We start from the raw sequence: 12,338 nt of genomic DNA on the forward strand, positions 1-12,338 counted from the left end.
GCACTGAATTGAAGCCATAAATACTTAGGAAAGACTTCAGAAAAATACAGTATCAGGGCATAGAATGGGATGCACATAGTAATTGAGAGCACCGCACAGTGGCTAAGAACCTGCAGATGGTGGGTTCACTACTGTCACCAGGAATCTTGAGCAAGTTACTTAACCTCTCTGGTCCTCAGTTTCTCTATCTTCAAATGTGGATAATGGTAATAATCCCATAGGCTTGACATGACTGTAAAAGAAGTTAATATCAAAGACCCAGGACTCCAAGATGGCTTCACCTATACTGGTGAAAGAGAAGAAACTCCTGGATGTCAAACTAGGAGAGCTGCCAAGCTGGATACTGATGTGGGATGTCACCCCTCAAGGCACTTCTGGAGTGTTTCAAAGAAGTTACTACCAGTATTACAAGTATGTCCATGTGGAGAAGGGAGGTGTTGTTGGGATTTCTGTGGTGCTGGCACATTCTGTGCTTTTCAGCTAGTATCACAGTTACAAGCACCCTGAAGAGGAGCCTGAGTGGAGGCACATGCTGACCATGACCTTTGCCTGGCACCCTCGAACCCTTTCATATCCTACTTGAAAATTAACACCTGATAAAAGATGACCTGTACATGAAAGAAGAAAGCAGTTGATACGTATAAGCGCTTAGAGCAGTGCCCATCACCTGATACCTGTTATCATTTGTTTTGAAACATAATCATTTAGCCCGGGTGGCTCGGTCGGCTGAATGGCCGACTCTTGGTTTCAGCTCAGGTCATGATCTTGTGGTCGTGGGATTGAGCCCTGCATTGGGCTCTACGCTGGGCATGGAGCCTGTTTGGGATTCTCTCTCCCGCTCTCTCTGCCCCTCCCTTGCTCTCTCTCTCCAAATAAATAAATAAACTTTAAAAAAAAACAATCATTCATAAGTTTTAAAGTTAAGTCTAGGTTTGAATCCTAGGTGTTCCACTTTCAAACTCTGTAGTCTCAGATGATGAGAAGGATAACTAATATTTACTTAAATCACTTACCATTTATATATATGACCTAATTTTATTTCAGAACCATCCTATAACTATTGTTATTGTACTCATTTTACAAATGAGGCAACTAAGATCTAGAAGGAGTTTATAATTACTAAAAGGTATAGCGTTGGCTATTGACAAAATCACTTATCTCCTATACGCTTACCACTGAACAATACTGCCTCTCCATGTTACATACTTACCACCCTGCAATAACCTAAGTGTTCAAAAAAAAAAAGGACCATAATTAAAATGTAAACCATAACACAGTGCATGAGAAGCATTAAGAACTTCCCAGGAACAGTGCGCATGTGAAGCGTGCAAGTTGGCATGTTGAAGCATACCACAGGAGTCACGGAGGGAGCATTCTTTCATAGCTCTCGGTCAGCTCTTTATAGACCTGCACTAGGGCAGATGTAATGGCATGGCCTCTGTGTGCTAATCAAAAGATTTTAACAATAGTTAAACTCATACCTCTAAAACAGTAAGTGCATCCAAGGGCCCTGTAAACACGATCCAAAATGTCTTTTTCACACTTGGTATTCTTTGCTGACACCACTCTGAAGGAAATGAAATGCAGACTCAGATATGCTCTGGGAAACACTTCCTCTCCCTGGGACTCACCCCTGCAGTACTGGGGTAAACAGTCTTACTCTGTTTCAACACTGCTCAAAGGCTTTAGTTGCTCAAAGGTGTGTGGAGGCAACATGAGCAATGTGGTGGGCCAAGCAGCCAGGAAGCAGAATTCTAGGGAAAACACACACTGGGTGAGGAATGCACCATCCTTCTGAAACATCTTGCCTGAGAGTTTATAAATGGAATGGATCCAACCTCCTCCTTTATAACAAGGGAAGCTCTATAGTGCCAAGGGGCATATAGGAGCAGTAATTTTGTTGTGCTGCAAGGGTGTAGACTATAAATAAATGAGATTTCAAAAGCCTTATAAAAGTGGGAGAATTGAAAGAAAAGAAACAGTAAATGGAAAACCTGAGGGAAGACTGCAGAGAGAGAACAAAGAAGTGGAAAGGGAAGTTTTCTTAAGCTTTGTGATTCGGCAATTTCTGCATCTCCCTGCAAAAAAACCATAGTAATATTTATACTATCTGCTATTACTTTTGGTGTGGGCTTTGTATTTTGAGAAGGGTGGGGGCATGGGGAAAGGTTTGTGATTAACTTCAATGCAGCCCAGAGGCTGCCCAAAGGGGCCCAGCAGTTAGGAGTCACTAGAAGTCCCCTGGCTGAACATTTTTATAAAAAGAATGGGGGGAAAAAAGTGACCTACAAGACATTCCTAGTGTTGTGAACTGGCCTGCACAACTAGCAGATTCTCTCTAGTAAATATCGGAAAGTCTCTGGGCCTCCTCCCCCACAATCTCATTCCAGGTTACTGTATGATCCGAAGAAATCCTGTATATGGTACACTACACATTTCACCAATGAAATATAATTTCCAGCAGTTCTTATGTTTATTGAAAACCCTCAGATGACTACTGAGATAGTGGTAGTTGATGGCTTGTACCCTCTGGCCTTCAGAAAATGAAGTCCTGATTAAAGTCTTTCAAATGTTAACTAAGCCCCCTTCAGGTATGCAGTCGGGATTAGAAAGCTTCAAATGTTAACCAGGCATGGATTAAAACTAATTTACACTCTCACGCATTCATTTATTGTCCTTCCTAAGGTATTTTAAACACAAATTACAGTCACTTCCACAGTTTATTGTCTTTGGTCCTGCAGTGGTAAGTAGGCAAACTGGGACAGGAACTTGGGGTGCCCCAATGCAGACATTACTACCATTAAAAGGACTTTATTATCCAGAGAGAGAAAAGGACAGGTACACAGATAAAATGGAGTGAGAGAAGCCAGTCTTAAATCTGCAAAGAGTAAAACTGGTCTTTGTGTTGCTTTAAGAGCCCATCCTATTTTTTCAGTGAATGAGACAACTGGCTATTGATTTAGAGAAAAACATTCTGATTCTTCTTCACATGATTCTCTAACGCAAATTCCAGATGAGTGGCAATACGCATGAAAACATAAAATGTACAAATTATTTAATCTAGCATTTTCCCTTTCAACATTTACTTTAATGAGGCTATCACATATGTGAAATTTATCTATGTACAAATATGCAAAAGGACTACTCCATCACATTGGTATGTTAGCAAAAAATATCAGAAACAATTGAAACTCATCAACAGGGAATTGATTCCACCAATTAGTATAATACACCAAAATGGACAGCATCCATCAAGCATACTGATGTAATTACTGTTGATATGGAAAAATGACCACAATATGTCGAGTGTTTATTAAGATCAATAGAGGAAAAAACAATAGTTTTGATTATCTGGATATTAAACTGTAAGCATGTGTGTATATGTGCACACAATGAGAAAGAAAGTTTGCCTAAATGTTAAGAGTAATCTCTGAATGATGAGATGTACAAAGAATTCTGCCCTCCTTTGTGTATTTTTGTAAATTGTTAAATGTTTATGATGAGTACCTCCATTATTACAAGAATCATTGGAAAAAAGTAATCCAGGTATGGCTGATGATATGGCTTATTGTTTTGGGTTTATACTCTTTAATCAAATCAGCTCATACCACTCACCTACTCCAGACAATTTAATGACCTACCAACCAAATTTAAAATAAATCCCAAAACTTTACTGTGGTCTAGCCCATGCCTGCCCTTCCAGCCTTATTCTCCATCATTCACCCCTACCACACCCCTAATGCACTACCCTTCAGCCATACTGGCCATCACTCAATTTCTTCAGGACACTAGATTTGCTTTCCATCCTACAGTAATAGCAAATGCTATTCCCTCTGCTCGAAAACATACTAACTTGCTCCTCACCTGCCCAGCTTTTCCTTATAATCTAATATCAGATGGTTTATCAATTCTTCAAACAGGTGTTTCCCTGGTCTACAATCCAAATTGAATCTCCACTACACCCTCTCCTAAAAGCAAGTACTCTTCTACTCCAGCTTCTATGACCAGGCATGATTACATACTTGTTAATATATTTCTTTAAAGTCATATCTCCTATTGGACTAATAGCTCCAAGTAGAAAGTAACCACCACATCCCAATATCTGTCCAGGATCTGACACTTAGTAGAGATTCAACATATCTCTGCTGAGTGAATAAATAGGAACTGGAGAACAGGAAAGATGGAATATGTGAGTTTAAATTCCAAAACAAAACAAAACAAAAAAAATGACACCTAGCATCTCTTGAGTACTTAATAAGAAAGTAGTTTTATCACCATTATTTTCATTCATTCCTGATAAAAGTGGGTTATCATTATCTATGATTTATGAGATTAAAAAGAGATTAAGTGACAAAAAAATTAAGATAACAAATGATTTTTCTAAAATATACAAATAATAAAAACGTTAATACAATTCTCAAAACCAAGTCTTCAGCATTATGTCCAGGCCCCACTACTCCTTCAAGAGGGAAATGGATAATCTCATCTGAATATGAGGGCAAGACAGTGCCAGATAGAGGCACAATTCTCATACTCAGGCCCACCAGCAGAGGTTACGACAGATGACCTTCCCAACTATATTTTCAAATGACTAACCAGCTAAGCAGAAAGCCTGCATATTGGAACATTTGAGAAAAAGCTCTATAATGTTTGGTAAGTGTTTTTAACTTACATAGAAAAGTTAATAATTCAGAAGATTTGGCTATCCACCTAGCAGACATCAAACATCAACAAATAAAAGTTAAATTTTCCACTTCTAGGTTATAGCCCTTGGGAACTACCTATACATATGATACACACACACACACACACACACTATATATATATATATATATATATATATATATGTATATATATATATACATATATACATATATATACATATACTATATATGTGTATATATATGTATATATATATACATACATATATATGTGTATATATATATATGTATATACACACACACATACATATATACACACACACATACACCATAGAATATATCAGAATTATTTCTCTATGAATTATCTTCTAAAGAGGTACGAAAAACACTCATCTAATAAGAAGAATAGTTATAGCAAACAACTTTCTAAAAACTAAGTAACAAAATGTTATAAATAAACTTAAACTAATAAAGCGAGTGCTTCCAAAAATGGGAAACCATTCAAGAAGCCAGAGGAGTTGGGGAGCCTGGGTGGCTCAGTCAGTTAAGCAGCCAACTGCGGCTCAGGTCAAGATCTCACGGTTCGTGAGTTCGAGCTATGTGTTGAGCTCTGTGCTGACAGCTCAGAGACTGGAACCTGCTTCAGATTCTGTGTCTCCCTCTCTCTCTGCCCCTCCCCCCATTCATGCTCTGTCTCTCTGTCTCTCCAAAATGAATGAACGTTAAAAAAAATTTTTTTAAGAAGCCAGAGGAGTCACTTCTGCTAAAGTTAAGAACACAAAAAGTAACCAGCTCCCTCAGTGTCCCCCTCTATCTTTTCCTCTTTTATTGCTTAATTGATGATGATGATGATGATGATGATGAGCTCATAATCTGAGTAAAACTCACAATTTAGGAGCCTAGAAATATTGGACAAACATATGTTTTAATATTTCATGTTTGAACAAGAACAGCAACTATATTTATCCTAAATAACATTTAGCTTGTTCACTCTCAGAAGGGCTTTATTCTGAATTTTACTTTAGATTTCCAAAAGAGCTGCTCTTCACAAATAGAAAGTGGGGAATCCCTTGTGGCAACAGAAAAATTCCAATGGAAAAGTTTTATCATTTAATTTCTGACAGAAGTAGTTGCAAGTTGACAACCATTATATTATTACAGTATGAAACACTCTATCATGTGATTGATTTTTCCCCAAAATACCAAGAAATATCTAAGATATTTAAAATTTTCATTGGAAACATCTTTCAAACACCCCAGGTACTGAGTTTTCCATTTCCACCACTTAAATAAGTATAGTGTACGTGTGTATATCCATAAGTGTAATAAAAGTGAGCTGCAACTCTAGAAGTGACAGAAAGAAATTACTTCTCTTGAGATGAGATATATCTCAAAAATGTTTCAATTACTATCAGACATAGTCTTATCATCTTTAATATTCCACAGTCTATTCTATACCTTAGAGACTGGTGTCTTTTCATAAATGATATTTCCCATATGTCAGGAAGACAAAGCTCATGATGAAATGTTAATAGTTAGATGATAGTTTCAATCACTTCTGGCTTCTTTTCTGGGAAAAAAAAAAGTGGGATCAGCACCTTTTTTGAGGGCATTTGTGCAGAGGCCTTTTTTCCCCCTAAGGTTTGGTTATCTTGACTAAACTCAGTGTTAGCTGTGAACATCAGCTAAATTTGTGGTTACTAAATTCTTAATACTCAAGAAATATTTGAGATTTTTACATTTCAAGGTGGTTACAATTCTAAGTGAGAGATCAAAGTCCCTTCGGATTATATTTCATCTTAAAGGATTACTATAAATTTAGATTCTCATTTGGTCCTGGAGAGAAGACTCTCTAGCAATCTCCATAGATTTCAATTTTGCTCCCCACGGCTGCTGGGACCTCTAGGGAGATAAAGCAGCATCAAATGAGACCTTATAGCTCTTGGATTAATTTTGAGTGCAAGATTACAGCTGCCTGCACCCTCACCCTCAATCTCCTCAGCTCTGGGGAGCCAGAGTTTATGAGAAATGGCAACCTTTCCCTTATGACATAATTCCAGAAGGATGCCTTCTCATATATATGTGCCTACAAAAAGTACCAGATACTTGAATCACTAGGACACTCCTAAACTTGTGTGTTCAAAGGGCCTAATGGATAGCCTTTCTTGTGCTGATAATGAAATGATATAGCACAGTCACAGGACTGGGGCGGGAGGGGGGGGGGGGGAGGGGGCAGGGTGGGGAATGCCCTTGAATCCCTTCTTATACAGAGGCATTCCCTAAGAAGACCTCACCTAAAGGATTTGTGGTTGGTTGTATCTGTATCCAGGGCAGATCCAGCTACTTAAGACTTTTGAGAGCCTGTTGTGGGTGAAAGGCCAACTCTCCCTGGGCCAAACAGGCTTTGTTCTCACCAGTTCACTGCCAGAACCTCTATTAAGCAGCCCCAGCATTTGAGTTATTCACCACCGAGGTAGTTTTGTGGGAGGAGAGACTCAAACTGCAAAATAGGAACATTTTTTATATCTTCCTGGTAAAAATATAAAAGGAATGGAATAAAAGGAATTTTATTTAAAAACATATATCAAAGTATAAAATGATGGAGTGTGCTGAAACCCAACTCTGAATAAAGACAACACCCCATGTCCTTAGGGAATGACAATCATCCACTAGGTGCTCTGAAAATTATTATACTTGGAGGATAAAGAAAGATAAAATTAAATAACAAAGAAATTATTATGGAACATGACAAAAACAAACTTGAAGGAAAACTGAGTAAACATTCTTTACGTGACACGATACTACCCAAAAGTACTGCAAAAGTATATTTAGATATTTTGAAATTAAATGTTAATTAGCATATGTATTTACTACTAAACTGTTAACATGATGAAGGCAGAGACTATGGTTATCTGACTCACCACTGCACTACCAGTGTCTAGCAAAATAGCACATAGTGGGCATTCCATAAATATTTGTTGAATAAATGAATGAATCCATTATACAAAGAGATGTGGTATTCATAACAATAAGTCCTGTAAGAATCCAATTATTAAATATGTTTTATATTGTTTTTAGCATTAAACTTATTTTATTTCTTTACATTTATTTGAAAATTATTACACATTGTGGCAGAGAGATCTCTTCTTCCGGCCCTACTGCCGGACTACATTTTCCAGCCACCCTTACCATTAGATGGAATCAAAGGACTGAGTTCCAGCCAATGAAATATTAGCAGAAGTGATGTGCATCACATCTGAGGCAATGCAGTTAAAAGCAGATATGCCGTTTCCACATTCTTTCACTTTCCCTTACGTACAACTGAATGAAGAAAAGAACAAGGTCCTAGAAGATGGTGAAACTACACAAGGAAATGAGTCTGGGTCACTGAGTGACAACATGGAGCAAAGCCCTACATTGATCTATAGTGGACTATGAAACAAAACAAAGACAAGCTTCTATTACATTAAATCATTTAAACATCTAGGCTGTTTGTTACAGCCATTAGCCTATGTTAGTTGATACACATGGATGTAGGAAATGAAATATATTATTTACTAGGATGTTACATTCCTCCAAATATTCTTTAAAAAACATGTAATGTATTTAGTATAGAGCAGAAGTAGAGAATATCAGTAATCTTAGAAATAATGAAACCCAAGTACCTCTCCTCCTTGGCATTTTCCCCTACTCCAACCTCATTCCACATTTACAGATCAGGTAAAGGGAATAAAATATTCTGGGAAAATGGAAGTCTGAATAATTTGGCAGTCTTAAATTTTCTTACTACAGAGTTATACCAATGGGTTCTCTCATTACCTTCTAAGGCAAAACAGGATTCCTTTGGCTGAAAGTGTCTTTCACACAACTGAACCCTTGCTTTCATACTGCCTTCATCTATATTTAGCTATAGAAAGAATTTTCTTTTCTTTCAGGATTTGTCCCACCATAGGAAATATTTAATAAGCCCAAAGTTTGAATTTATGGCTCGCATGTCGCTCTCAAACTCTAAGCACTATGCACTCTCTAACTCTAAGCAAAATGGTTAAACTGATTTCTTGAAATGATACTTGCTCTAAAACCTTCCTTCAGTTTCCTTAAAGCTGTTCATTAAATAACATCTCCATGGGTTAAGTGAGCTAAGAAATAAAAATTATATAGTTATATAATTTTGGAGACAAAATAAGGATTACTCTAACACTACACAAATTATTACTTATCTTCTGTTTTCCCATTGCTATAAGTTGATGATGAAAGAAAGAAAATTAATATAAACTTAGACTTTGAAAACTTTTAGAGTAAAAATGGATGGAGTTTGTCTCAGTTATAGACACACCCATGTTCCTTTAACCTCTTGGCACTATTGTCCAAGGTGGTCAGGCAATTACCCTTCTCCTTTTCCATATGGAAAAACAGAGCTATATATAGTTCAGAAGCCACAAGTATCAGTCTGAGGCACATATAATAAGTTATCTCCCACACACAATACCCTGAACAAAATGAAAAAAAGAGAAATAAAATCATCACCTTTTGTTTTGTTTTGTTCTGAACCTATAGCCTGACTTAATTAAGTACAATCGCCTAATTTCATTTCGTTCTGGTCATGTGGCCAAGTATATATCATCACAGGAGTTATATACCACGATTCAGAAGATATCACTAAATGTCTTAAACAAAATATTGACCATAATGGGTCCATTCTGTTCATGAAGTGATCATGATGGTCTAAAGGTATACTTGGAATTAGAAAAATCTGAAAGATAAAATAAATGTAAAGCTGAAAAGGAAATAGAGTTGGCACAAATCTCAAAATAATTGAACAGCCACCTTAAGAATGTAACTCTCATTGAGAATATTGTTAGATATACTCCTATTTTGCTGATAATTCAATAGAACCAAATTCCTACCATTTTTGGACAAAACAAAATATTACCTGATAGACGAGCAAAATAACCATAATGTTTTCTCCCTAAATAAACCTTCCTATTTCAATCTTCATACGCAGTGTACTCTGCTTCAGACCAGTGACCTTAAAAGGAAGCAGTATCTGCCTAGTTTTCCATTGCTGCCATGTTCCATAGATAAATCACTCCAAGAATGGCATGAATATGTAGAGAATTCCTGGCATGTAGCTTGCTGCATGAACTCTTAAAACTTCTGGAAGGTTGGACCTCAAATGCATATAAATGCCCTGCCAGCAGTGTTCTATTTGCTGTGGCCTAGAATTCATTCAAAATTCGATCATTATTTAGACACCATGGAATTTATGGTTAGTAGAAACTATACACAGACATTACCATTTCTCCTGGGTGTATACCTTCTCCCTCCCACAACCTCTAATCCCTGCACAGCCACACCCATCTTGAAAACATTCACTAGTATAAATGCCTCAGCTACTTGGACCGGGTTTTAGTTCCCCCAGGGTTTAGTCAAGAGTCCCTTCACTGAAGAGACTACTGCACCTTCACCTTTTGGCACAATGCATTCTCACCACGGTGAGCTGGGTTTACTCGAAGTGGTCAAAAGTCAGGGGGAATTCCTAGAATATCAAAGCTACTGAAGTCTTCCCAAGTATTTGGTTATTTGCTTTTGTTTTTCCTTAAACATACAATAGGGGCCTACCGATTCAGTCAGTACTTATGTTGTGGTGTCACATGCACATGTTGTGTAAAGGAGTGTTTTTCCTCATTAAGTCAAATCTGTGCTGGTACATGAAGGGACTGCATGAATAAAACTCTAAGGGGCTACTCTCAGTACCACCTGCTATGCCAGCAGCCACATTGGTCCATTTCCTGTAACTGGAACTACTGCATGACTTCTGCTGCTTCCCAGACCCAATCCTGACCTGAAGACAGGGGCCTTGAGCAGCTCCAGTCTCACATTCCACATGCTGTCCAGAGCATGAAAATATCCTTGTTTAAAATACACTACGTAAAGAGATGTTCTTGACATGTTAAGTGAACAAAGCATGTTATAAGATAATTTGTACAATATGATCCCACATTTGTAAAGCAGATGTATTAGTTTGCTAGGACTGCTGTAACTAAGTACCACAAACTGAATGACTTAAACAACAGAAATTTATTGTCTCATAGTTCTGGATACTGGAAGTGTAACACCAAGGTTTGGCAGGTTTGATTCCTTCTTAGAACTGTGAGGGCAGATCTGTTCCATGACTCTTGCCTAGCTTGTGGTTGTTTGCTGGCATCTTTGGTATTCCTTGGCTTATAGAAGCATCACTTAAAGCTCTGTATTCCCCTTCATACAGCATTATCCCTGTGTGCACATCTCCGTGCTCAAATCTCCCCTTTTTATAAGGACACCAGTCATATTGGACACCACTCTAGTGACCTCATCGTAAGTAATTACATCTGCAATATCTCTAGTTCCAAATAAGGGTCACACTCTGAGTTACCAGGGATTAGGACTTTGACAAAAGGATTCTGGAAGGATACTATTCAACCCATTACAGCAAATGAAAATGAAAAGGCTCTGTGCATTTGCATGCCATTATATAAGCACAGAGAAAAGAGTAGAAAGATACACAGGATATATAAATTGTGAACTTTCATTAAGTAGGTGTGGAATTAGTGGGAATTAAGCAGTAGTTATTATTTATTTTATTATTAATTTAATATTGCATCAATTAAAATGAGAATACATTAATTTTCTAATTAATAATCTAATAAAAATTAAAATGAAAACAAAATAAGAAATAAAACATGTTGGTGGAAAGCAGAAAGTTTTTCCAATTATTGCATTTCTCCTCTTTCTCTTAATCCATTTCTCTGAAGCCTTAAAATAACAATTCTCTCTAAGAACCCAGGATGCATAAGCTGTACACTGAAAAGATAGAGAAAATTAATAGAAAAGTAGGGACAAAGCTAAATATAACAGGTATGAAAATGATAGCTATAATAACATATTTGGTAAGTAAAAAAAAATAATTGGTTTTAAGGAAGAGGAGAGAAAAAATTTGAATAGAGAAAAAAAGGTATTCATGCATGAAAAGAGAAGATGCTATAAAGATTGTTGCATGGAAATAAAGATCCATTGAAATGTTGCATGTTCTGGGGATAGAAAATGAAGTAGAGAATGAGAACCCCAAGATAAAAAAATTAAAAGACATGATCATAATTCGCTTTCCTTAACATGAAAAGATAGTGTGAAAGGCATTACACCACCCCCGCCAAAGATTTCCACTCAGAACCCATGGCTATGCCACATTTGTGGCAAAGGAACATTGTGAGTGTCATCAAGGGTAAGACCTTGAAATGGGGAGATTATCCTGGACTCCCTGGGTGGGTCCAATCCAGTCCCATCAGTCTTCTAAGACAGGGAATTTGTGTAGGCTGCTTTGGAGAGACAGACTTCAAGAAGACAGATTCCAAGCAAGAGGAGCTGACCCATCACTGCTGGCTGTGAAGACAGGGAGGAAGGGAGCCAAGAGCCAAAGAATGTGGAGTGGCTTCTAGAGGCTGATACAGCCCTCAACTGGCAGCCCATGAGGAAAAGATTTCACTCCTACAACCAAAAGGGACTGAATTCTACTAATAACTCAAATAAGCAGATACCAAGTGGTCTAGTTTCATTCTTCTGCATGTTGCTGTCCAGTTCTCCCAGCACCATTTTTTAAAGAGACTGTCTTTTTTCCATTGGATACTCTTTCCTGCTTTG

At 37.5% G+C, this 12,338-nt stretch overlaps 1 protein-coding gene across 1 annotated transcript; it reads left to right on the plus strand.

Moving 5' to 3' along the window:
- The first annotated feature begins 271 nt into the window (after nucleotides 1-271).
- Nucleotides 272-484, plus strand: LOC125171636 (ATP synthase subunit f, mitochondrial-like). The gene has a single exon (XM_047868820.1). The coding sequence runs from the start codon at nucleotides 272-274 to the stop codon at nucleotides 482-484; it is 213 nt and encodes a 70-aa protein (XP_047724776.1).
- The last annotated feature ends 11,854 nt before the right edge of the window (nucleotides 485-12,338 follow it).

This window comes from Prionailurus viverrinus, chromosome C1 (genome assembly GCF_022837055.1).
Source record: "Prionailurus viverrinus isolate Anna chromosome C1, UM_Priviv_1.0, whole genome shotgun sequence".
In the NCBI taxonomy this organism is placed as follows: Eukaryota; Metazoa; Chordata; class Mammalia; order Carnivora; family Felidae; genus Prionailurus; species Prionailurus viverrinus.

Coding starts and splice junctions, on each gene's coding strand:
- LOC125171636 (XM_047868820.1), top strand. CDS start 272: ATGGCTTCACCTATACTGGTGAAAGAGAAGAAACTCCTGGATGTCAAA.